The sequence below is a fragment of the Saccostrea cucullata genome, unplaced genomic scaffold (genome assembly GCF_032062105.1).
Source record: "Saccostrea cucullata isolate Sc308-1 unplaced genomic scaffold, CSIRO_AGI_Scuc_v1 ctg6150, whole genome shotgun sequence".
NCBI lineage: Eukaryota > Metazoa > Mollusca > Bivalvia > Ostreida > Ostreidae > Saccostrea > Saccostrea cuccullata.
The window spans coordinates 1,463-24,806 of NW_026920153.1; the positions used below are offsets into that span (position 1 = coordinate 1,463).

Below are 23,344 nucleotides of genomic sequence, written 5' to 3' on the forward strand. Positions count from 1 at the left end.
ATCGTTTAATTTCGCTAAGTCATCAATATTTTACCATTTCTTAGCGACTTCAAGGAGGGGGGGGGGGGCTAAAGGCTTCTTGACCACCTCTGACAAAACAACCTGACTGTGTTCTGCATGTGTCCAAGAGACCTCTCCTTTCGCAATTATTGAATTAAATGTTAATGCAAAGTTTTTTGCTATATGTCTTTGAATGTCACGGTCGTTTAAACTCGGTTATATATTTTTAGCTCTACTGGTCAGAGACCAGAAGAGCTTATGCGATAGTAATGCGTCCGGCGTCCGTCCGTCCGTCTGTCTGTCTGTCTCTAAACAATTTTTCAAAACGCTTCTCCTCCTACAATTTTAGTCTGATTGCAATATTACTTGGCACACAAGTAGACTACACTAAGATACATAGAATAGTGCATCGGTTTTTGATTTCGATGAACGGTGTTGCCATGGTTACTAAAAATAGAATTCTCTGTGAAATTCCTTTAAAACGCTACTCCTTCTACAATTTTGGTCTGATTTCAATATAACTTGACACACAAGTAGACTACACTAAGATACATAGAATAGTGCATCGGTTTTTGATTTTGGTGAACGATGTTGCCATGGTTACTAAAAATAGAATTCTCTGTGAAATTCCTTTAAAACACTACTCCTTCTACAGTTTTGGTCTGATTTCAGTATAACTTGGCACACAAGTAGACTACACTAAGATACATAGAATAGTGCATCGGTTTTAAATTTAGATGAACGGTGTTGCCATGGTTACTAAAAATAGAATTTTCTGTGAAATTCCTTTAAAATGCTACTCCTTCTACAATTTTGGTCTGATTTCAATATAACTTGGCACACAAGTAGACTACACTAAGATACATAGAATAGTGCATCGGTTTTTGATTTTGATGAACGATGTTGCCATGGTTACTAAAAATAGAATTCTCTGTGAAATTCCTTTAAAACACTACTCCTTCTACAGTTTTGGTCTGATTTCAATATAACTTGGCACACAAGTAGACTACACTAAGATACATAGAATAATGCATCGGTTTTTGATTTTGGTGAACGATGTTGCCATGGTTACTAAAAATAGAATTCTCTGTGAAATTTCTTTAAAACACTACTCCTTCTACAGTTTTGGTCTGATTTCAATATTACTTGGCACACAAGTAGACTACACTAAGATACATAGAATAGTGCATCGGTTTTTAATTTAGATGAACGGTGTTGCCATGGTTACTAAAAATAGAATTTTCTGTGAAATTCCTTTAAAACGCTACTCCTTCTACAGTTTTAGTTTGATTTCAAAATAACTTGGCACACAAGTAGACTACACTAAGATACATAGAATAGTGCATCGGTTTTTGATTTTGGTGAACGATGTTGCCATGGTTACTAAAAATAGAATTCTCTGTGAAATTCCTTTAAAACACTACTCCTTCTACAGTTTTGGTCTGATTTCAATATTACTTGGCACACAAGTAGACTACACTAAGATACATAGAATAGTGCATCGGTTTTTAATTTAGATGAACGGTGTTGCCATGGTTACTAAAAATAGAATTTTCTGTGAAATTCCTTGAAAACACTACTCCTTCTACAGTTTTGGTCTGATTTCAATATTACTTGGCACACAAGTAGACTACACTAAGATACATAGAATAGTGCATCGGTTTTTTAATTTAGTTGAACGGTGTTGCCATGGTTACTAAAAATAGAATTTTCTGTGAAATTCCTTTAAAACGCTACTCCTTCTACAGTTTTAGTTTGATTTCAAAATAAGTTGGCACACAAGTAGACTACACCAAGATACATAGAATAGTGCAATGGTTTTTGATAAGTACAAACCAGTAGAGCTACAGTCTCGACAGAGACTTCTGGTTTACTGTAGGGAAGATTTATTCATCAAATAAAAATTATACAGGTAAACAAAAAGCAACCTGTTATTTTCTGACACAATATGATACTACCAGTAAATAAATTCATGTTTATTTTTTTAACACATTTTTTCTTCATAGATGAGTATTAGGAAAAGTTATTGCCATGAGTAATAAGTATCACAGATAAAATAAATAAAAGAAAACTGTGACATATTGTCTAGAACCAATCAGTGCGTTGTATAGCATATTATAATGAGGTTTTAAGATAGCGATATAAAAAAAAATGCGTAAAATAGACAACAGAAGGTAAAATCTACCCTGTCTATCAAATAGTATAATAAAGAAAGGAAGTGGCTATAATTTTTATGGAATTTTTATGTTCGATGAGGAATTATATTCCCAAAAATTAAGACAAGAGTTTCCAAGGCGCAACCGAACACTCCATTATTTCAGTTTGTTTATTAACATGCTCATAAACGTAAAAACTATAAGAAATGTGAAAACTTGACTATGTAATTCATAATTGAATATGACTGTACCTCGATCTATATTGAGATATTCAATGCATAAGCTCATGAAAAGTTGTACACATTGACTTTTATTTATAACCCCCCCCCCCAAAAAAAAAAACAAAACAAAAAAAAAACCAAGAAAATCCTGTTCTCATGACTTCTCGCTCTCAATTTTCACAGAAATGCATAAAATAAAGGTAAAACAGGATATATTGTATCTATTAAAATGCAACCAAAAAATTTACTGTGTCTTTGAATAAAAATTTCCATGCTAAATTGACATTAAAAAGATACTCACCTTCAATTAGCTATTTTCAACCTGTTTTCCCGTGGGTATTTATTTAATCTTATTCTATTTTCTTCTTTATAATAACATTGGTATTCTATTATGGCAGAGATATACAATTATAATTCGCTTATACTGTACTCTCTAACTCTTAGGAATAATTTATATTTCACATGAAAGGGACGCCATACATTTTTCAGTAAAAATACATAACACGGCGTTAGTCGTTTAATTTCTCTGAAGTTTCACATTTTGTGAATAGTGCACAAATTTGAAAATTAAGTATATGGAATACTTTAATGGGAAATAAAGACAAAAGAAGTGTAGATATTTGTTTTTAGAAATTATATTGATTTTTATTTAGGATAGTAACCTTGTAGAATACATAACATTGTATATGTACATGTTTTCACTCTGTATCATGATTTATATTACATTTATGATATATTGAATTTTTCCATCACTTTTATTTTAGTGATCCATACGTGAGGATTTCCTTGTTTAGAGGGGACAGAGATTCTGGACTCATAGACTCTGCTACCACAGCAACAATTAAAAAGGTAAAAAGTTATACCCAATCACCAGAAACTTATTTCTTAAGTTACACAAAACTTTTGTTTGAAACTGGTATGCATTCTATTCTGAATGATAGTCTTGTCTCACCAATGCTGCATGATTGTATTCAACACAAGGTTTTAAAGTGAACTTCTTACACAGATTTATTATATTTCCAGAGAAAAAAGATTTAATCCCCGTTTATTTATTTTATTTGCAGACATTAAATCCTGTGTGGAATGAAGAGTTCTTATTTAGGGTGAGTTTTGAACATTTACTGCTATTGCAGCAATTTATGGAAAAAAAATAGTGTTAAAAGTTTAGGCTCTTAAATGTGTTAAAGATTTAAAACATGTAAAAAATTGAACATAAATCAAATATTGTAACATTAATATAATAGGAATGATTAGAATGCTATATTCTGTGTTTCAATTTTAGGTAAACCCCAGGGATAATAAACTATTATTTGAAGTGTTTGATTCCAACAGAGTGGTAAGCATGCTTTGGTCATTTATTTAGTCTCCACTAGAATACATGTATCAGACTTTATTCTAAGATGTGCAGTTTCTGTTATGACAGGTTCTGTTCTCAGTTTTACAATATTACCAGTTCAATAGTTCATACTGAAAACAACCAAGTATGCATAAATGTATAGGTTCTGTAAACTGTTTCATGTAAAGAAAATTGTTGCATTTTATTTATAAAGACTTAATACGGTCTATACCTGTAAGTGGACTGAGTTGTGTGTAATAAAGAAAACACAGAAGTGTAAACAGTTTACCCTGCTTTCTCAGTATTTTAACATCAATGTTATTTCAGACCCGAGATGATTTCCTGGGCCTGGTAGAAATCCCTTTAATTCACACAGCAATACAGATTGAGGGAGACAATGTAATTGAACCTAAATCCTATCTGTTAAGGCCTCGCAGGTAAGTCATATGTTTTAAGATATGAGTTTTTAAGGTAACGACAATTTTTCTTCAAACCTAACAGTCTTTTGATTTTATGAGTCAAGTGTATCAAGCTCCTATTTTCCTACAGGATATGATTTCCTAATTTCTGTGTGTCATAAGTGGTACATAAAAAATGTACCCTTCTTCCAAAAAAAGACTTTCTGAAAGAAGACATATTGCTTCAAATAGAAAAAAAATTTAAAAAGTCATTGGACCCAGCTTTTCCTTGCCCAAGATACATCACTCCTAGAGTGACAGTGTACCTAACGTATCTAAGAACTAATTATTTTCATAATGATTCAATTCATGTTTTCTTTGAAATCATGTTAAGATCACAAAAAATTAAACTTGCGTGAAATTTTTTGATTATTCTTATTGTGTGTTTTACTATATATATTACAAATTGTTGAGCAAATGTAAAAATTGAAATAAAAGTATTTTGGTAGAATCTTTTCAAAAAACTTTGTCATGCAGAAAACCTGTTACCAATAATTAAACAGTTACTTTGTTTCCTTTGTTTAGCAGTGTTTGTGTTTTCTTCCTGAATGAAATATTTTAAATTACACTAAACAAGATTATAAAGTTAGAAAATGCAAATATGAATTGATATTGGCACAGTATGGATAATTGTTGTCGTTTTATTTATGTTGTAGTTCTCGATCCCGAGTTAGAGGGAATTTAATGATTTACCTCGCGTATGTGACCCCTGAAGAAGGGGGTGAAACACAGCAGGATGATTCAGGGGCACAGAACTCTACAGAACCATCAGTGAGTAGCTCCTCAGTCAGATTCTAGTTCCCTCCCTTTAGATTTTAGGGATGCAATCCGAAAAATTTTTGTACCCAGTCTATTGTAAAATTTCTATGATTCAATGATTAAACATCCACCAACTAATAGTTCTTCTCTTTAACGTTAATGTCAGAATATATTGTAGTTCAGACATACTGAGGAATATGGTCATCTCTTTACATATATGATATTATTAGTTATCCAGGTTCTCTTTCCATACACCCTGAGGCCTTTGGCCTCAGGGTGTTAATGTGAACCTGGATAACGAATTTATTTCCTTTGTACCAATAACAATGCTTTAGAGTGTGTCTCAACATATCGATTTGCTTTGTATTATAGAAAAACTATGCATTGTGACGTCACGTTTTATTTACACCCGGCTCAAGTCGGGTGCACGGATATTTACACCCGACTATGTAACCAATCAAAGCTCGTGTTACAAGCTAGATAGGAAATAAATCAGTTATATCACCTAGCAGTATCACCTATCTCTATATTATCATCCCGTTTGTTCTTTCTTTTGGGTCTGTTAAGAAGGAATAAAACTTTGTTTAATGAATCACTTTGATGAGAGATTTTGTATTTTTATCTATGACAGTGGGAGATGGTGGAACTAGACAATGCCTTAGATCAGCTTCAAACAATCTCCTGTACAAACGATGCCTCTGGGGCCTCAGGACCGACCAACGAGGAAGAAAACGAACCCCTACCCCCGGGATGGGAGGTCCGCACCCACCAACCTACTGGGAAAAAATACTATATCAATCACAACACCCGCAAAACCCAGTGGGATCCACCACCTAGGTATCACTTACATTAGCATTAAAAAATCTAATTTCTGATTAGTAATAAAAAAAAAAAGGCTAAAAAAAGTAGATAAATTCAAAATAGTTTTGTTCAGATTCAACTTGATATACAAATTTACTACACAAAGATACTTGATTTTGATTTTTAAAAATGTTGCCAAAAAATAATAATTGCTCTCAAAATAGATTATTATTTTTGAAATTCTTAAAAAAAATAACTACTACTCCATTGTATTTTGTTTAGGGGACAGAGAACAGGGAGTACCTCACTGCCACCAGACTGGGAGGAGAGACAGGATTCTAATGGACGAATTTATTACGTCAACAGTGTCACACGAGCCACACAGTTTGAGAGACCTACAAGGTACCAGCAAACGAAGCATATTGATGATTGTTTTGGAAAATCTTTAAAACACACAAAAAGAGCTAATATGATGTATAAACTAAAAAGGAGATTATAAAGTAAAGATTTCTATCTTTAAGATTATTAGCTAAGAGTTTGTTTTGCATTAACTGGAGAAGAAAGCAATTTAAGGTAGTCCTATCCTTAGGTTCATAAATCGGCAGTTAAGTAAGTCAAAATGTTGACAAAAATATGAATTCACAAATTATTGTATATTTACCCACAGTATTTCTTCAAAATAAATTATATAATATAGGAAAAAAAATTATTAAATAGGTTTGTTGCACAGTGCAAAATAAAAAGGGATAAATTGGCTTATTCAGAAAATAAACGATCAGCATATTTTGTAGTGAAAATCAGGAGAGTCCTACAGAGGAAGCTCAGCACAGAAGGATGGAGGCGGCCGAGTTATTCCGTAATCGTCGCCACGTCAGTGTGGAGGACACGATCAGTATGCACAGTGAGATGGCCCTGCCAACCACCGCCACAGGGGTCAGAGATCAGGAGGAGCAGGAGGAACGCAGAGAGGTACAGAATTACACTGATTTAGTCAACCTTTTGTTCACAAAGTCGGTTTGAAATGTATTATGTGTATTTAAATTTTTTCTTGTATTTAGAATTAGTTATTTTATCCGAAAGAGAATCTGTGTTTGTACATTTCTTTTCTTCATAAGGGGTGATTATAAAAGGTTGATTCTAATCTACATTTTGATTTTTCTATCGTGAGGCAATTTTTTAAAATAAAATTTTACTGACTATGTAAACAGTAACATTAAAAACACCTTTTAAAACATAACAAATATATGCATATATTTGACATAACTAAGTGAAAATTTATATCTCGCAAAACATAATTCATGACAAAATTTCACTCCTGCATAAAATTTTACAGCGACGATCGGCAAATGTACGTGCTGCCTCAATAGACATTCCAACAGTAAGTCTGCAGTTGTATGTAAACCACTCCAGACAGTATAAATCATGTTTATAGGCTAAAATTTAAAAAAATCAATTCCTAGCAAAAACAGGGGGTATGACAATATTTTTTTTATTCTCTCAGTATAAACATGATTTATCAATCAACCAAAAAAAGTGTGTTGTATTAATGCATCTCTGTTTTCTGGCTAAGGCTAGTATGCATTATCACTGACAATGCTTCATAGTTTCCATATTCTGTAGACAAACATCTGTGTAGTAGCCATGACTGACTTTGAATTTGAATGTGCAGTGATGAAATTTTGAGTAATTGAATTATTTGGAGGGAAAATAATTGTGTGCAGTTCAAAATTTGATATACATTGTAAATTTTAAACCAAAATTTTAAAAATGAAATAATTTTCAGTAGTTTAACTGACATTTAATTTTAAGATGCACAATTAGACCTTTTAAAAATCTGCATATTACTTTAAACATTACAAATATATTTTCCTTTCATAGATTTTACAAGGTACATGTATTTATTAGAGTTTACATAAAAACAAAAAATCTTTTTGCACAGAAAAATATTTCCACTTCTGTTTGAATAAAATGATCTCATTTTTTGAAATTCAAAATTTGATATTGTATTTTAAACCAAAATTTTAAAAATGTATAAGTTTATAATTTTCAGAAATATCTGATGAATTATTTTTTAATTGTGGCAAGAAAGATTTAAATAGAACAAAAATCATGACTGTTTGTTTAAGATAAAACACAATTAGACCTTTTAAAAATCTGCATTGTGTATTACTTTAAACATTACAAATATATTTTCCTTTAACATCATGTGATTGTATCATTACAAGATACATGTATTTATTAAGTCTAGTTTAGGAGTGATGAGAGCTAACAAAAAATCTTTTTGCATGAAGAAAGCACCATGTATTTCCACTTCTGTTTGAATAAAATGTTCTCATTTTTTAAAGAAATATAAGAATTTTATACATCTGTATTGACTTTTAATGAATTGCAAATTTATTTTTAAAAAAACACACACATGCCAATGGCACATAAGTTTATTTTTGACATATTGTTTAAAATTTTTACATTTTATCAATCTTTGAAATATCTGTACACATGAATTATTTTTTAATTTTTTGTTGGGCAAAATAAAAAAGATTTGTAGTAAAAATTATATTTGCAAAAAAGCAACAAAAAATATAAAACAAAAAACACCATGACTGTTTGCTTGTCATAAAAAGATTTTTTTTAAGGTAAAACATTGCTTTATGAATGACCATATAAACAATTGCTTTACATGTATTTAATAACAGTATGGAGAGTTATATAACTAGCATTGTGTCTTACTTTCTTGTTAAAAGGTTTTAGATTGGCATGTCTCATGTTGAGATTTCTGAATGAAGGCTTTTAAGCAATACTTAAGCCAGTTTCAATCATTTTCCTACATTAACATCATGTGAATGTGTATCATTACCAAAATGATCATGTATATTCAAACATTTTTAGGCTTTGATAATTTGAAGGAGTGTATGATTTAAAGAGCTATACAAAAAAAACTGTTAAGTTGCATGTATTTGAATTTTTTGTTTTCCATGATCTGTGTTAAAATTGTTAGGAGTTATATTTCATGTATAATTTTTGACATTTTATGATTTATTGTACATATGTATTGAAAGTCATAGAGCTAAAGCATATAAAATTGTACAGATTTTGGTAATGCAGCTGTTTATGGTTTTATATATTGAATGTCTTTATATGACCAGTTTTTAATTTTATCAGCATAACTTTTGATTTGAATTTCTTTTTCAGGCTCATGCAGCAATGCAGAAATCCCCCCTGGCTGGGGTAAGATGCAATGTTTTTTATCAATCACAACAACAGAGTTACCACTTGGGTAAGACTATGCTAAGTATATTTTGTGCACTAACGAAGTTTGGGGGGGGCTAATTTCTCCACTTTCCAGCATTGGAGGGTCAATCAACTACTTACACTCTCTAAGGGTGTGTCTAGACCCAAGGTCATTGTTTAACCTGGAAGAAAAATTTATATTTTATCAATCTTTGTTATGGATAAACTTGGTAGGTCTGTCCACACACAAATAAACTCAGGTCATAATTCAAAACAAGAAAAATTTCATAATTTGTGTCTGGTCCACATCTTTTCTTATGGATAAATTGCACCTTATTTCACACATTACCTAAGGGTTATCTTGACCCAAGGTCATTATGGAACTTCAGGTCACTAAAAATATAAAACCTTATGGATAAAATGTTCTCATTTCACACAGATTCTGACAGGGTGTGTCAATTCCAGGTAATTTACCATAAAAATGATTTTATTAAGGTATATAGACTGTGTATTGCTGACCCAAGGGTTTCATGATTGATTCATAATACATGTAAATAATTGCTTTTCATGATAAAGTAGTATTTCACACAAAAATGTATGAAAGCTTATGACCTTAGGTCAGCTTCATCAAAAATGTAATAATTTGTCTGTATAAGTGGATAAAGGTTTTATTTCACACAAAGATTGAGGCACCCAAGGGTGTGTGTATAAGTTGACCCAAGGTCAGTAATCTGGAAGAAAAATTGCTTCTCTTTTAACTTTTTGAATGTGTTCTGCTTTTATGAGGCAAGGGTGTGTATGACCTTGACCCAAGGTCAGTTCAAGGTCACAAGACATTTTTCATAGCATCCATAAATAAAAGATTTCAAACAAAGTTATGAATTTCATTGTTAAAGGAATTTGAGGGAATAAGGTCACTGGAAGAAAAATCAAATTTGTGTAAGTATATTTAAAAACTTTTAGGCTTCACACAAAGATTGCCCATGAAAGGGTTTGTCATGCTTGACCCAAATGATTTTTCAAGGTCACTGGAAGAAAAATTTCATAATTCGTGTCTGGTCCAAATCCCCCATGTTTGATTAATCATGACTTTGAAGTTGTATTTGAAACAGAGTGTGACTTGACTGTTTTTCAAAATATCTGTGTTATTTTGTAGATCTTGGTTCTCATTTCACACAAGTTGTATTGTACAGGGTGTGTATGACCTTGACCCAAGGTCATTGTCAGGTCACTGGAAGAAAAATTTCATAACTATGTCCATTTACATATATAAAACATTTTGTACAAGTTTGAAGGACACAAGAGCTAAAGCATATAACATGTAAAATTATTATGAGTCATTTTGATCATGCAGCTTTCTATGGAAATTATTTATCTATACATTTGTGAATGTACTTTATGGATAAACTTTTTTTTTCACACAAAGAGTCAAGGGTGTGTAATTTTATCAAGGTCATAACTTTTGGAAGAAAAATTTGAAATTCTTTTCCAGGCTCATGATAAACAGCAGGTCACACAAAGATTGCCCATGACCCAAGGGTTTGTCATGACCTTGACCCAAGGTCATTTGGGGAACTTCAAGGTCACTGGAAGAAAAATTTCATAATTCGTGTCTGGTCCATATCTTTGTTATGGATAAACTTGGTATGTTCTCATTTCACACAAAGATTGCCCATGACCCAAGGGTGTGTCATGACCTTGACCCAAGGTCATTTGGGGAACTTCAAGGTCACTGGAAGAAAAATTTCATAATTCATGTTTGATACATCTATGTTTTTATTTGAAAAATACAATTAAGGTTTGGACAGTTCTAGTTTTTATAGTTTTATCTGGAAATAAATATAGTTTGTTCATGTGATCACATCCTAAAATGCCTTTATGATTTTAAGAATTTATATGAAACTGATACCTATTAAGAATATCAATGATGATATGTAAACACAATATCATTGTTTAATGCAGGATGATCCCAGAAAATCCCAGAATCATAGATCTAGTGTACGAGGTACTTCTGAAACGCCTGCCCTAGTCAGGAGGAGCTCATCCAATGAGGATCTACTACAGAATCTAGGTCCACTACCTGTAAGTATCTCAGAATCTAGGTCCCCTACCTGTAAGTATCTCAGAATTTAGATCCACTACCTGTAAGTATCACAGAATCTAGGTCCACTGTCTGTAAGTATCACAGAATCTAGGTCCACTACCTGTAAGTATCACAAAATCTAGGTCCCCTACCTGTAAATATCTCAGAATCTAGGTCCACTACCTGTTAGTATCTCCGAATCTAGGTCCACTACTTGTAAATATCTCAGAATCTAGGTCCCCTACCTGTAAATATCTCAGAATCTAGGTCTACTACCTGTAAGTATCTCAGAATCTAGGTCATCCACCTGTGTTTATCTCAGAATCTAGGTCCACAACCTGTAAATATCTCAGAATCTAGGTCCACTACCTGTAAGTATCTCAGAATCTAGGTGCACTACCTGTAAATATCTCAGAATCTAGGTCCACTATCTGTAAGTATCTCAGAATCTAGGTCCACTACCTGTAAATATCTCAGAATCTAGGTCCACTATCTGTAAGTATCTCAGAATCTAGGTCCACTGCCTGTAAATATCTCAGAATCTAGGTCATCCACCTGTGTTTATCTCAGAATCTAGGTCATCTACCTGTATGTATATCTCAGAATCTAGGTCATCCAGCTGTGTATATCTCAGAATCTAGGTCATCCACCTGTATATATATCTCAGAATCTAGGTCATCCACCTGTAAGTATATCTCAGAATCTAGGTCATCCACCTGTATGTATATCTCAGAATCTAGGTCATCCACCTGTAAGTATATCTCAGAATCTAGGTCATCCACCTGTATGTCATCCACCTGTATGTATATCTCAGAATCTAGGTCATCCACCTGTATGTATATCTCAGAATCTAGGTCCCCTACCTGTAAGTATCTCAGAATCTAGGTCTCTTACCTATAAGTGTTTCTCAGAATCTAGGTCTTTACCTACAGATCTAAGGGCGTTTGTCTTTTAGGGAAGACATATGCTCTGTAGAAATTCAGTGGTACAGTTTTATTCGTTGGTCTATTTTATTGATTAATTGAGACTGTGCATAATGATATTACCAGGGTATGGAATTGCATTTAGAATGAACTTATGTATTTTTATTTGACAGCCTGGTTGGGAAGAGAGGACTCATATGGATGGACGAGTTTTCTATATCAATCACAGTATGTAATTTTAAAGTCACACATGTTGAATTATACTTTTTCTTGTAGAGTCATTGCTTTAATATGCTTAGATTTGATTGTAGAACTAGGTGTACATGTAAACATAATGGATTTATGTGTGATATATTTGATTGTAGTTCTTTGTAAGTATTCATTTCTGGTCAAACTAAATACAGCTGTATTCTCAAAAACATAGTTTCTAAAATGATAACATTTTCCTAGGTATGAAAATTACAATGTACCAGGATAAATCTTGAATTTCCTTGTCTGTATAGCATATTCAAATCAACCTTTATTTATAAGGAAGATTTTAAAACGTTTAATTATTGTGGAAGTAAATAATTATGGAAGTAAAGATGATACTTATGCTTTATCATTAATTAGATAACAAAACAACACAGTGGGATGATCCGAGGTTACGACAGCTTGGCGGTCCTGTAAGTCTCTATTTGTTGTGATTGTAACAATAAGTAACATCAGTAACAATCAGTCAATGTTTATCCATTGTGAAATAAGAGGTAGATATTTATAGCTTAGATATAAAGTTATTGTACCTGTGCTGTGTGTGTCATTTACTTTCTGAAGTTATTTTCTGTACATGTATATTGTAGGCTGTGCCATATTCTCGAGACTACAAGAGAAAATATGACTACTTTAGGTCCAAGTTACGAAAACCTGTAAGTATTAGTTTTGCAAAGCTTTGTGTTAAAATTTTAGATGTAGCATCATTCATTAAAATATACTAGTAAGCCAATAGTTGTATATGGAATTTTTAGATTTAGATAAAGTCAGTAGGTAATAATAAACAGTTAAGCCATTTCAGGAACATAAGCCTTTCTAATAAACTTGTGTTAACACTGCATAATGAGTTTACTGGCTCGTAATATCATATCCATTTTTCACAGCTATATCAAAGCACTAATGAATACATTTTTGCTTTTATCTGATGAAAATGGAGAAAATATCTATTTAGAATATAGATATAGAAATCCAGTGGTACAAGCACGTACCTTTGTGTTTTTCCTTGATGGCCATTTTCTGAAGCTGTGCATCAGATTCCGGGTATAGAAGTACATGTCAGACCCATAAATCAGATCCATAGATCTATATCGTTATAAATTTTAAGTAAAAATTAAAGTAACTGATTACGAGGAATTTATTTGAGTGTTCCTGTTCTGGACGGTACTTAATCGTTTTGTCATTACATTATACCTGTTATAATTGGTAGAACTCTCATTTTCCTCAGGTGAGTGGAGGCTTACATTAATGTCTTGTTGCTGCAATCTTTTTGCTTCTTTTGAAAAGCACATTCATCAACATGCATCCTTTTAACTAGGCATAACATTGACCTAACTCAATTATTCTGAAATAAGATCAGTTTTGTTTAAACATTTCACTGAATAATATGTGATTGATTTAATATGGCTTTATATTAATGTTGGAACACGAATCCATGCATTCATGTGACTGATGTGCTTGCAAAAAGAATTAAATTTTAGCTCAAATGGACCAAAGGCTCAATTGAGCTTTTTGATTTTAAAAAAAAAAAATTGCCTGTTGACACAAGCCTTATCATTGTTGTCATTATATATTTCTTCATCTTGTCTTCCAAATGCAAATGTCCTACTTCATTAAAACTTGTCAAATTTATCTTTTACTCTAGAAGGGGATTCAAATTGTTCAAATAAAGTACCATACTTCCTTGAAAGGACACTTCTAAGGAGAGAAAATTTTAAAAAATGCAAAAATAAGTGGGGGTCATATAAAAATCTTCCTCTCAAGAACCAATGCACCAAAAAATAATACTACATGTAATATAAAGGATAGGACAAAAATTTCTGATAAATTTTACATAAGAATAACAGCAAGACAATGATAAACTGATTTGGAAGCATTCCAAAGTTGTGTGCATTCAAGTTATTTTCTGAATTTGCTTGTTCATTAAAAGAGGAAAAAAAGAAAAATAATAAAATTAAAATATCATGATATATAATAAGTAATATATAATCAAATATTTGTTTACAATTTAAGTAATAATATTAACATCACTTTTGTCTTATTTAATCTGTTACTTGTTGGCATTCATTGTTCAATATTGCATAGTTAGTCTTCATTTTTGCATACATTTTGAATACTAACAAAAGCCATTTTTTAAACACATTGAACAATAATCGCTTGCCAGGTCCCTCCCCAAGGCCCAAGTATCATGTATTTTATAAAAATTGTGTGAAAATTTCCTAGCACTGTATTTACTCTCTTAAAAAAGAAAATCATTTTTGCAGTACTATGAGTTTAGGATGCTTTGGAACAAAAATTACATGTAAATACACCTTGATATTTTTTCTTCAATTTTATCCTTCTTGGTTGCATACAAACTAGTAATTTCAATTTGAGAACTTAAATCAACATAAAGCTGTATCAATAAGAAAGATGGGGTTTCTTTTTATTGTATTGTAGTTCACCCAAGCCAAAGGCTCATGTGAGCTTTTCTGCTCACATTTTGTTTGGCATCTATCTGTCTGTATAGCTGCACATCTGTATGTCTTGAAACTTTTCACATTTTCAATTTCTTCTTGAAAAACACTTGGTCAAATTGAACCAAACTTGCCCCAAAGTGGCATGAATGAATAAAAAAAAAGTTTAAAAAAAACTTGCCACAAAGTATCCTTGTTTGAAGGGGATTGAAGTCTGTTCAAATGAAGAGTCATGCCTTTTTCAACTTTCAAGTGAATCCATTTGACCTTGACCTCCTTTTGAAAAACTTCATTTATTAACCTTTAGCACAACATTTTAATGATTGGTGCTAGGGCTTTCATATTTGACATTATTCATTTGTTGTGACAAGACTTTTCTTTTGGTTTTCACATTTTTGACCTTATACTTTGACCTATTAGTTTGACCTTCCTTTGGAAAAACTGAAACATTGCCTACAAGTTTTGAAGGAGTGGTAGTAGGGCTTTCACATTTCACATATATTTCTTGGAACAAAAGACCTTTCCCTTGATACCAAGTTTTTTACCTCATGACCTTGAACTTAGAGTTTGACCAACTTTTGAAAAACATTTAACTTTTCTTTATTTCCAAGAACTGTTGATTAGTTATAAGTGTGGCATTTTGCATTTCATGGTGGACATGAATTTGTGGACCTCTCCATACCCTGAGAACAATGACAATTAACCCCCACAAAAATTAGTGATTTCACAGTTTGATACAACTTTGTATGAGAAGAACATTACGAACTCACACTTGCACAGAGGTTGCTTTGCCGTTAAAAGATGTGTCTTGATCCTGAATTAAGGTCATTTAAGCAAAGTCAAGGTCAGTAATTGGCATTGGAAAGTTGTTTTCAGGACATAACATTGTAATACATGGCAGTTCAAACTTTATACAAACTTTATACATGAGGGAAAAGGTGTAAATGTAATAAATAAGAGCTATACATTTAGGTCTTCCTAGCAATGGCAATCTCAAATTAATTTGATCTTAAATGCTTAATGTTTTGTTGTAAAGGAATGAAATGTAACGTAAAGACATGTAGAATGATTGAACTAAAAGTGATATTTTTCTTACAGAATAATATTCCCAATAAAGTGGATATCAAAGTATCAAGGGAGCGCATCCTGGAAGATTCTTATAGAGCCATCATGTCTCTTAAGAAAACCGATGTACTCAAAGCAAGGTAGGCAAAGAAAATTACTACCGGTATGTACTATATTGAAACAAGTTAGACAAAAAAGAATTGTATGCATTTACAAAACCACAATTCAGATGAAAATTGGAGGACACACATAGCCATACACAATTAAAATAAATATTTTAATCCTTTGGGGAGGATTTTAATGTCAAACAGTAATTTAATTAAAAAAAATTTATTTCAAATGACTTAGACTGTGAAAATTTCAGGAAACATTGAAGATGTACAAGTGCTACTAATGATCAGTTTTTATTGATATATACACAGAGAATAATTTGAGGCAGATATTACAGTGTATATAGTGTGACTTTTTCTGATTTGTATTTTTAAACCTAACTTTTTGTGAATAATATGAAGGTTTTATTGAATTGTTTAACTTGAAAATGTTAATGTTTGATTGGACATTGATATACTGTTTTATAGACAATATTTCACGTTGCAGGTTATGGATAGAATTTGATGGGGAGGTGGGGCTGGATTATGGGGGTGTTTAGCAATTTGCTATCAAAGAAATTAGCACTTTGAAAAATAGCCTTGAATATTTGAACAATGATATAATAAAAATACCTAAGTTTCAGTTTACCATTGTATTTTAAACATATTAGATATATATTTTACTTCAAGATTTTTTTTCCACCTTGAATAAAGGTCTCTCCTGAGACAAAAGATTTGTGTTTTAATGGTCGCCATGCTTATTTTTTAAACAATTTTTCAAAATGCTACTCCATTCTGTTACAGTTTTGACCATTTCAATATAACTGTTCTTGGCATAACAATTAACTCACATGCAAAGAAATATAATTCTGTGAAAATCTTTTAACTTTTGTGAATGGTGTTGCCGTGGTTAGTAAAACGTGAAATGCGCATGTGAAATTCTGGTTCAAAATGCATTAAAACAGTTTTGGATTAATTTAAAATATAATGGCACACAATTAAAACCAAATATTGTTTTTGTATGGAAGGTTTTTGATTTTGTAAACTTTTTGATCACCCGTGGTTATAAGAATAGAAAAAAGTTAGACAAAAAAGAATTGTGTGTATCGGTATTTTACTAGCAGTAACAAATGAAAATTGGAGGAGAGAAATGTATAATGAATTAAAATAAATATTTTAATCCTTTGGGGAGGATTTTAATGTCAAACAATGATTTCATTAAAAATATTTAATTTCAAATAATTTAGACAGAATGAAAATTTCCTATAGTTTTGGATGGCACACAAGTGCTACTAAGGTGACACTTTTTGTGTATACATGTATATACACGTAGAATAATTTGAGGCAGATATTATATAATGTGACTTTTTCTGATTTGTATTTTTAAGTTAACCTAACTTTTTGTGAATAATATGAAGGTTTTATTGAATTGTTTAACTTGAAATTGTTAATGTTTCGGTTTTAGATTTGAACATTATATGCCTTGGTTTAAAAATAGACAATGTTTCACTTTCAAAATTATCAAATACAGTTTTGGGGAGGTGGGGCTGGATTATAATATAGAGAGTGGTTTTTCATGCAAGTAACATAGAAAATGTTCAACCCTTACTATGGCCTCTTTGAATATTCTGCCACGTAAGTGTCAGTTTAATAAGTAATATTCAAAGTTTCAGTGCTTCATTTTATGTTTATTACAGTTACTAAATATATTTTACTTCCAGATTTTTTTTTCACTCAATTTTTTCCATAACCAGTGACGAAATAAACAGGATATGCAACTCTTTTAGCACAATGTTTATTCTTCAAAAACATCACACACAACAATAAAGATTTCAAACTAAGTTTATAGTTTTAGTAAAATGTTAAAATTGTTTATTCTTTTCACTTATTATTAAATAGATATTTTATATTTTTTTAAGCATAATTTGTAAATTAATTAAATTAGAAGTAAACAACAACTAAAACTATGTAAAACTCAGAAATACAGCCAAAAAGGGACGGGTTTTCTAATTTTATCTATTCCTTTGTTGATTTCAGGGATAACTACACTCTTCAGATTAATCCTTTGTCTGGATTGGCCAATGATGATCATTTGTCCTACTTTGAATTCATTGGTCGAGTGGCAGGCATGGCCGTGTTCCATGGCAAGCTGTTAGATGGTAAGGACTAAGCACAGGCTGCTATTGTTTATGTAGTGAAACAGTATCTCTCTTGCCAAGTTTTCCCAGTTTATAGACAGTAGACTAGTCTATGTAATACATCTATTTGTGAAATCAAATTTATTTGTAGTAAAAAATACCATTTTAATGTAATTTTTTTATAAATTATTTCAGGATTTTTTATTCGTCCATTCTATAAGATGATGTTGGAGAAGCAAATAGCTTTAGCTGACATGGAGCCTGTGGTAAGATGTAGATCTATAAAGAGAAAAGGGGTTTATATTAAAGAATTGTGATATTTGTTAAATTCCTCTATTTGGAAATGTATTAAACATAGAAAATTAATTCTTCAGTATTTAGAACTCATATCTGTACAACCACTGGTATTTTATTGGCAATAATTGCACAAAATTAGTTTCTTTGATCCTTGAATAGGAACTTTTGCACAATGTTAACTGTTTCTTTGATATTTGATAATGTTTTACTCTGTATTATATATGATGTGTTTAAATATAACCACAGGACTCGGAGTACTACAACTCCCTGGTGTGGATAATGGAGAACGATCCCGTAGATCTGGATCTGACATTCTCTGTAGAAGAGGACTACTTTGGGGAGGTACATATTTATAGACTTCTGTAATTAATGATTATCTGAATTAGAACACTGTGGAATCGATATTACCATGTATATCGCATGTATCATGTACAGACATACAAATCCAATCCAATTTAATTGGACTCTACCAATGCATTTTTCCTTATTAGAAATTTGTAAAATGTTCATTTTTTAAAAATTTTTTTGTTTGGTGTTATTGGTTATTAACAATACAATGAAGATTTTATTATTTTTTCAGATCACCTCTAGAGATCTTAAGCCAGGAGGATCAAACATTATTGTCACAGAAGAAAACAAAAATGAATACATCAAGTAAGGGCAAAATCCACCATCCATAAAAAAATCCATAATCAGAAAGAATACTTTGTGAAATTGCAAAGTCTAATCTGTCTAAATGCAAAATGAATACTTTGTGGTATTTTATATATACTAAATCATCTTTATGTTATATCTTTACAGTCTAGTCATCCAATGGCGCTTTATGTCCAGAATTGAAGCTCAGATGAGAGCATTCATGAAAGGGTTTGCCTGTTTGGTGCCACTAGAAATGATCAAAATATTTGACGAAAATGAGTTGGAGGTAAGTATATATAATTTTCTTTGAACTACGATTTTTAAAATTTACCACATATCTGTTTACTATATATACATTTACTATTTACAGTACATTTTATTTACAGTACATTTTAGTTACTGATAAGATACAAAATGAACTAAAATTAAGTGTAACTTTGATACAGGTATCTCAAACTCAAATATCTCAAAGGAATGTTGAAGTTATTTGGAACGCCCTTTTCACATGAATTTGTTAAAAATTAATGGCATTTTTAAAAAAATTTTACCCTCAATGTTCCAAACAAGTTTTACATAGGAATATATAGGAAAAATCTTTAAAAATCTTCTTCTCCATAATCTCTCAAATTTTAAAGTCACATTAAGTTGAATATATAGAAAAATCTTTAAAAATCTTCTTCTAAAAAGGGATGCCTCAGGTAGTGTGTTCTCTTAACAAGGTTTTTAGGGATATATAGGGAAGCCTTTTAAAATCTTCTTTTCAAGTACTTCAAAGCTATGAATAGTGATATATATGAATTTCATTCTAATTTGTTCAAATGATGAACGCCTGAAATCATATATACTGTGGCCTCTTGTTAAAATTCGCATTAAGTACAAGTTAAAAAGGGATGCCTGTATGTGTTCTCTTAAAAAGGTTGAACGATCATCTCTGAATTTCAGAGTCTGAAACCATATGCATATGAATTCTGTATATTATTTATAATAGAATGCCTGGCTATTTTTCAGTTATTAATGTGTGGCCTGCAGGATATTGACGTCAATGATTGGAAGGAACACACCGCCTACAAAGGCGAATATAATCCTAATCACCCAGTCATCATCAACTTCTGGAAGGTATAGATGATATTTTTATATCTAATTTTGATATGAACATATTTTAATGAAAAAATTAAGAGAATTGAAAACAATTTCTTTTAACTTTCAAGTTCCTCTCCTTAAATTTCACTTCCGGTTTATGCCATGCAACTGAAATAGTGCATAAAAATATGTATTTAAAAAAAAATGATACAAGTGAAATAAATCTAATTTTATGACTTCATATCCAAAGAAATGGTATAGGTTGTTATAGGAAGACACTATTTATTTTTGAGCCAGTTTGATCATACATTATGGTCAGATGATAAAAATTATTGGTAAAGTCATTTACCTGGTTTTACCTGTTCTCATCTAAAACAAAGACAAAGGAAAAACACCACTTTCTTCTGGTATTCAGTTTTGGCATGTTTCTTTGTAGGCTGTATATTCACTGAATAATGAAATGAGAGCTCGACTACTACAATTTGTGACGGGGACATCTCGAGTTCCGATGAATGGATTTAGGGCACTTTATGGAAGCAATGGACCACAGCTGTTTACCATAGAGAAATGGGGCAATACCAATCAGTTCCCAAGAGCCCATACCTGGTAAATTCTTCTAAAATGTTGATCTATAACATTTACATGTAGTTTTAGCATTTTCAGATTTTATTTTATAACCAAATGAATTCTATCATTGAAAAAAGTTCTTATGCCTTTCTCTGCTGTAAAAATTTATTTTTCAACAAAATCATAATCTGTGTTGAGATAATTTTAATAATTTTTCTCCAGTTTCAATCGCTTGGACCTCCCACCTTATACAGACTACCATGACTTGAGAAAGAAACTTTTGATTGCCGTAGAGAATACACAGGGATTTGAGGGTGTGGATTAAATTCACTCTGCATTCAACAGTGTCACAGTGACAATATTTTAATCAGCATGCAAGCTGAATAGTCAAAGTAACTTTGGAGGGCATTAACTTGGCTCTGATGTGTGTAGGTCAGAGACACAGGCCTAGATCTTATAGACTCTTTATTCTGACTGTGATCAGACTTGTGCAATTCATTTTCTTTTTCTACTTTCCTATGGAAAAGTGCTCCAGTTACAGACCATTTACCTGTAAGAGGTTTGTAAAAGAGCTACAGATATCAATTTATGTACGATATATTCATATCAGTGGACGGTTAACAGTACTTAACTGAACTACTTTGTGTTACAGACTGTAATGCTTGAAATGGATATTATTATTTAATAGTAGTGTTAAGGTTATGCTCACATTGTGGTGCTTAATGGCTGAACATCGTTTGGAAATTGTACTTTAAAATTTTTTTAACCAGTTTTCATAAGAGACATATACATGTATGTGTTTTTCTTTACTTTTTAATTTGATATTTTGTGCATTAGGAAAATGATTTTCTAAGAAAGGACAAATACATGTACTACTGGATTTGTGATGTGGTGATGGTGGCATTGAAATATCCAGTGATTTATACATGTGTATATAACACCATGGACTAATTTTTTCCCCAAAAATTTGACAACCACAGAAATTTGCAGTTAAGCATGCTTTTTTATGTTCGAGGGGATGGATATTTTCTTGGCAAAAATTTTTAGTTTGATTTTGTTTATGGTATTTTTTAATCAATAAACTGTTCTTTAGTAAACAAAAAAGTGTAGAGGCAGTAAATATGGGAATTCAAAACAAGTACCAGAAAGATAATATAATATAGGTCTGACAATGTTTAGTGCAAATCTTTCATTATTCATTATTTGTAAAGTATTCATTGCAACATATTTTCCATTTCTTTTCGCTTCTGTAAATCCCTTCTAATCTATTGTATTGTTTTTAGGCTATAAAACTTACATTGATCACTAGGTGATGTGTACAAGAATGCGTACAATCACAGATTTTAGTGCTGAAAAAAGTTATGTTCAATTTTCATTGGATAATGCCTACATTACATGTCTGCATTGAAAATGTTAGTGCTAGCTATAAGATAGCTTAGTATACAAAGATACATGTACTGCTTTTGTGCTCTATAGATTAGGTGTATGGGAATGGTCATTTGGAACTCTCTATTATTGTATCAAAATGTGTCGTCCAAACATGAAAAACATTGTCTTAGTTATGCACTCTAATTTTTATACATCCTGCTGTTTTTAGTTGTAAAAGTTTTAATGTAATCATTTACAATCCTCATAGAAAATTTCTGTTTATGCTATGTTTTCACTTCACAAGCTAATGATATTATAACATTGCTGGACAATTCTTCAAAATAATAAATGCATTTGCTCAAAATATATGTAATTTTTTTTTTATTTGTAGTACTGTCTATGTAATTATTATTAAGTTTTAGTTGCCGGTAAAATATGATACAGTGTATAAACAAGTAAAGTTTAATTTTACATATAGTAATACATGTACATGTATTTCATTTTTAAACATACAGGCGTTGTGATTTCCCTTCAAGTTTCTTTCAATAAACTTAATATACATGGTTAAAAAAATGATTTACTTGATACTGTATGAAAGCGATTTGTTATTTATGTGTAATATTTGTATTAAGTGTACATGTAAGTCAACTTTTACTTAGGTCCATAACTTTTGTTATTTTGGTAGATTTTGTAAGGCTTTTTACATCTCTTAGGTCCGTAACTTTTTTTTATTACTTTCGTAGATTTGTAATGCTGTTTAAATTAAAAGTTGTTAACATTATTACACTGTACATGTATTTAAATACATCTCACAATGCAATTGTCATCATCAAATTCTCCAGTGAAGTTGGGAGATTTAATGGAATCCATCTCTCAGTCAACTTTACATATTTAATTAGAAATATAAATCTTTTTAGTGTTTTCATCTACAGTATATAAATGTGCAGTGGTATATCAACACTAATGTAATTGTCACCTTTTGTTAAGGCCTCTGTTAATATATTATGTACTTAGGTATGTGGTTCCTCTGGATCACTGTTAGTTTCTCCACTTGTTAACCTGGTCATTCCCTCGGGTCTTTTAAGATTTAATCCTGTTGATTATTTACAATCATTGAACTTGTGTTCTGTTCTTGCCCATGAACAAAATGTTTTATATACATATATGTATATATTGAAATAAATTATTAATAAACAGGGATTGTTGTTTTTTGTTGTTGTATTTTTAACTTTATTGTCCTCAATATTTTCTATGCTTTGGAGCTTACAATTAATAAGGCCTAAATTTTAAAACTGAGTCTGCACATTGTCACATGTATATGTATGAGCAAGTAAGCTTTTAAAAACCTTACATGTATGATCGATTTGTTATTCGATAAGTAACAATAGGACATTCTGGTATTTCTTCAGGCCATTGCTTCTAAGCTCAACTGAGCAG

General features: G+C 31.4%; 1 protein-coding gene across 1 annotated transcript; it reads left to right on the forward strand.

Annotated features, from left to right (window-relative positions):
* Positions 1-3,136: 3,136 nt before the first annotated feature.
* LOC134244109 (E3 ubiquitin-protein ligase NEDD4-like) lies at positions 3,137-23,103 on the forward strand (the record flags this gene model as incomplete). Its single annotated transcript, XM_062726387.1, is given in 26 exon segments — positions 3,137-3,226; positions 3,442-3,480; positions 3,660-3,713; positions 4,041-4,150; positions 4,828-4,942; positions 5,562-5,767; positions 6,014-6,133; positions 6,523-6,700; positions 7,065-7,155; positions 8,962-9,005; positions 10,922-11,041; positions 12,139-12,193; positions 12,578-12,630; positions 12,805-12,870; positions 13,422-13,439; positions 15,766-15,872; positions 16,330-16,373; positions 17,363-17,456; positions 17,859-17,980; positions 18,155-18,225; positions 18,503-18,598; positions 18,837-18,910; positions 19,058-19,178; positions 19,901-20,008; positions 20,409-20,578; positions 20,762-23,103. Coding segments are annotated over 26 exon segments (2,469 nt in total), but the record flags the coding sequence as incomplete, so codon positions are not given.
* Between the last annotated feature and the right edge of the window lie 241 nt (positions 23,104-23,344).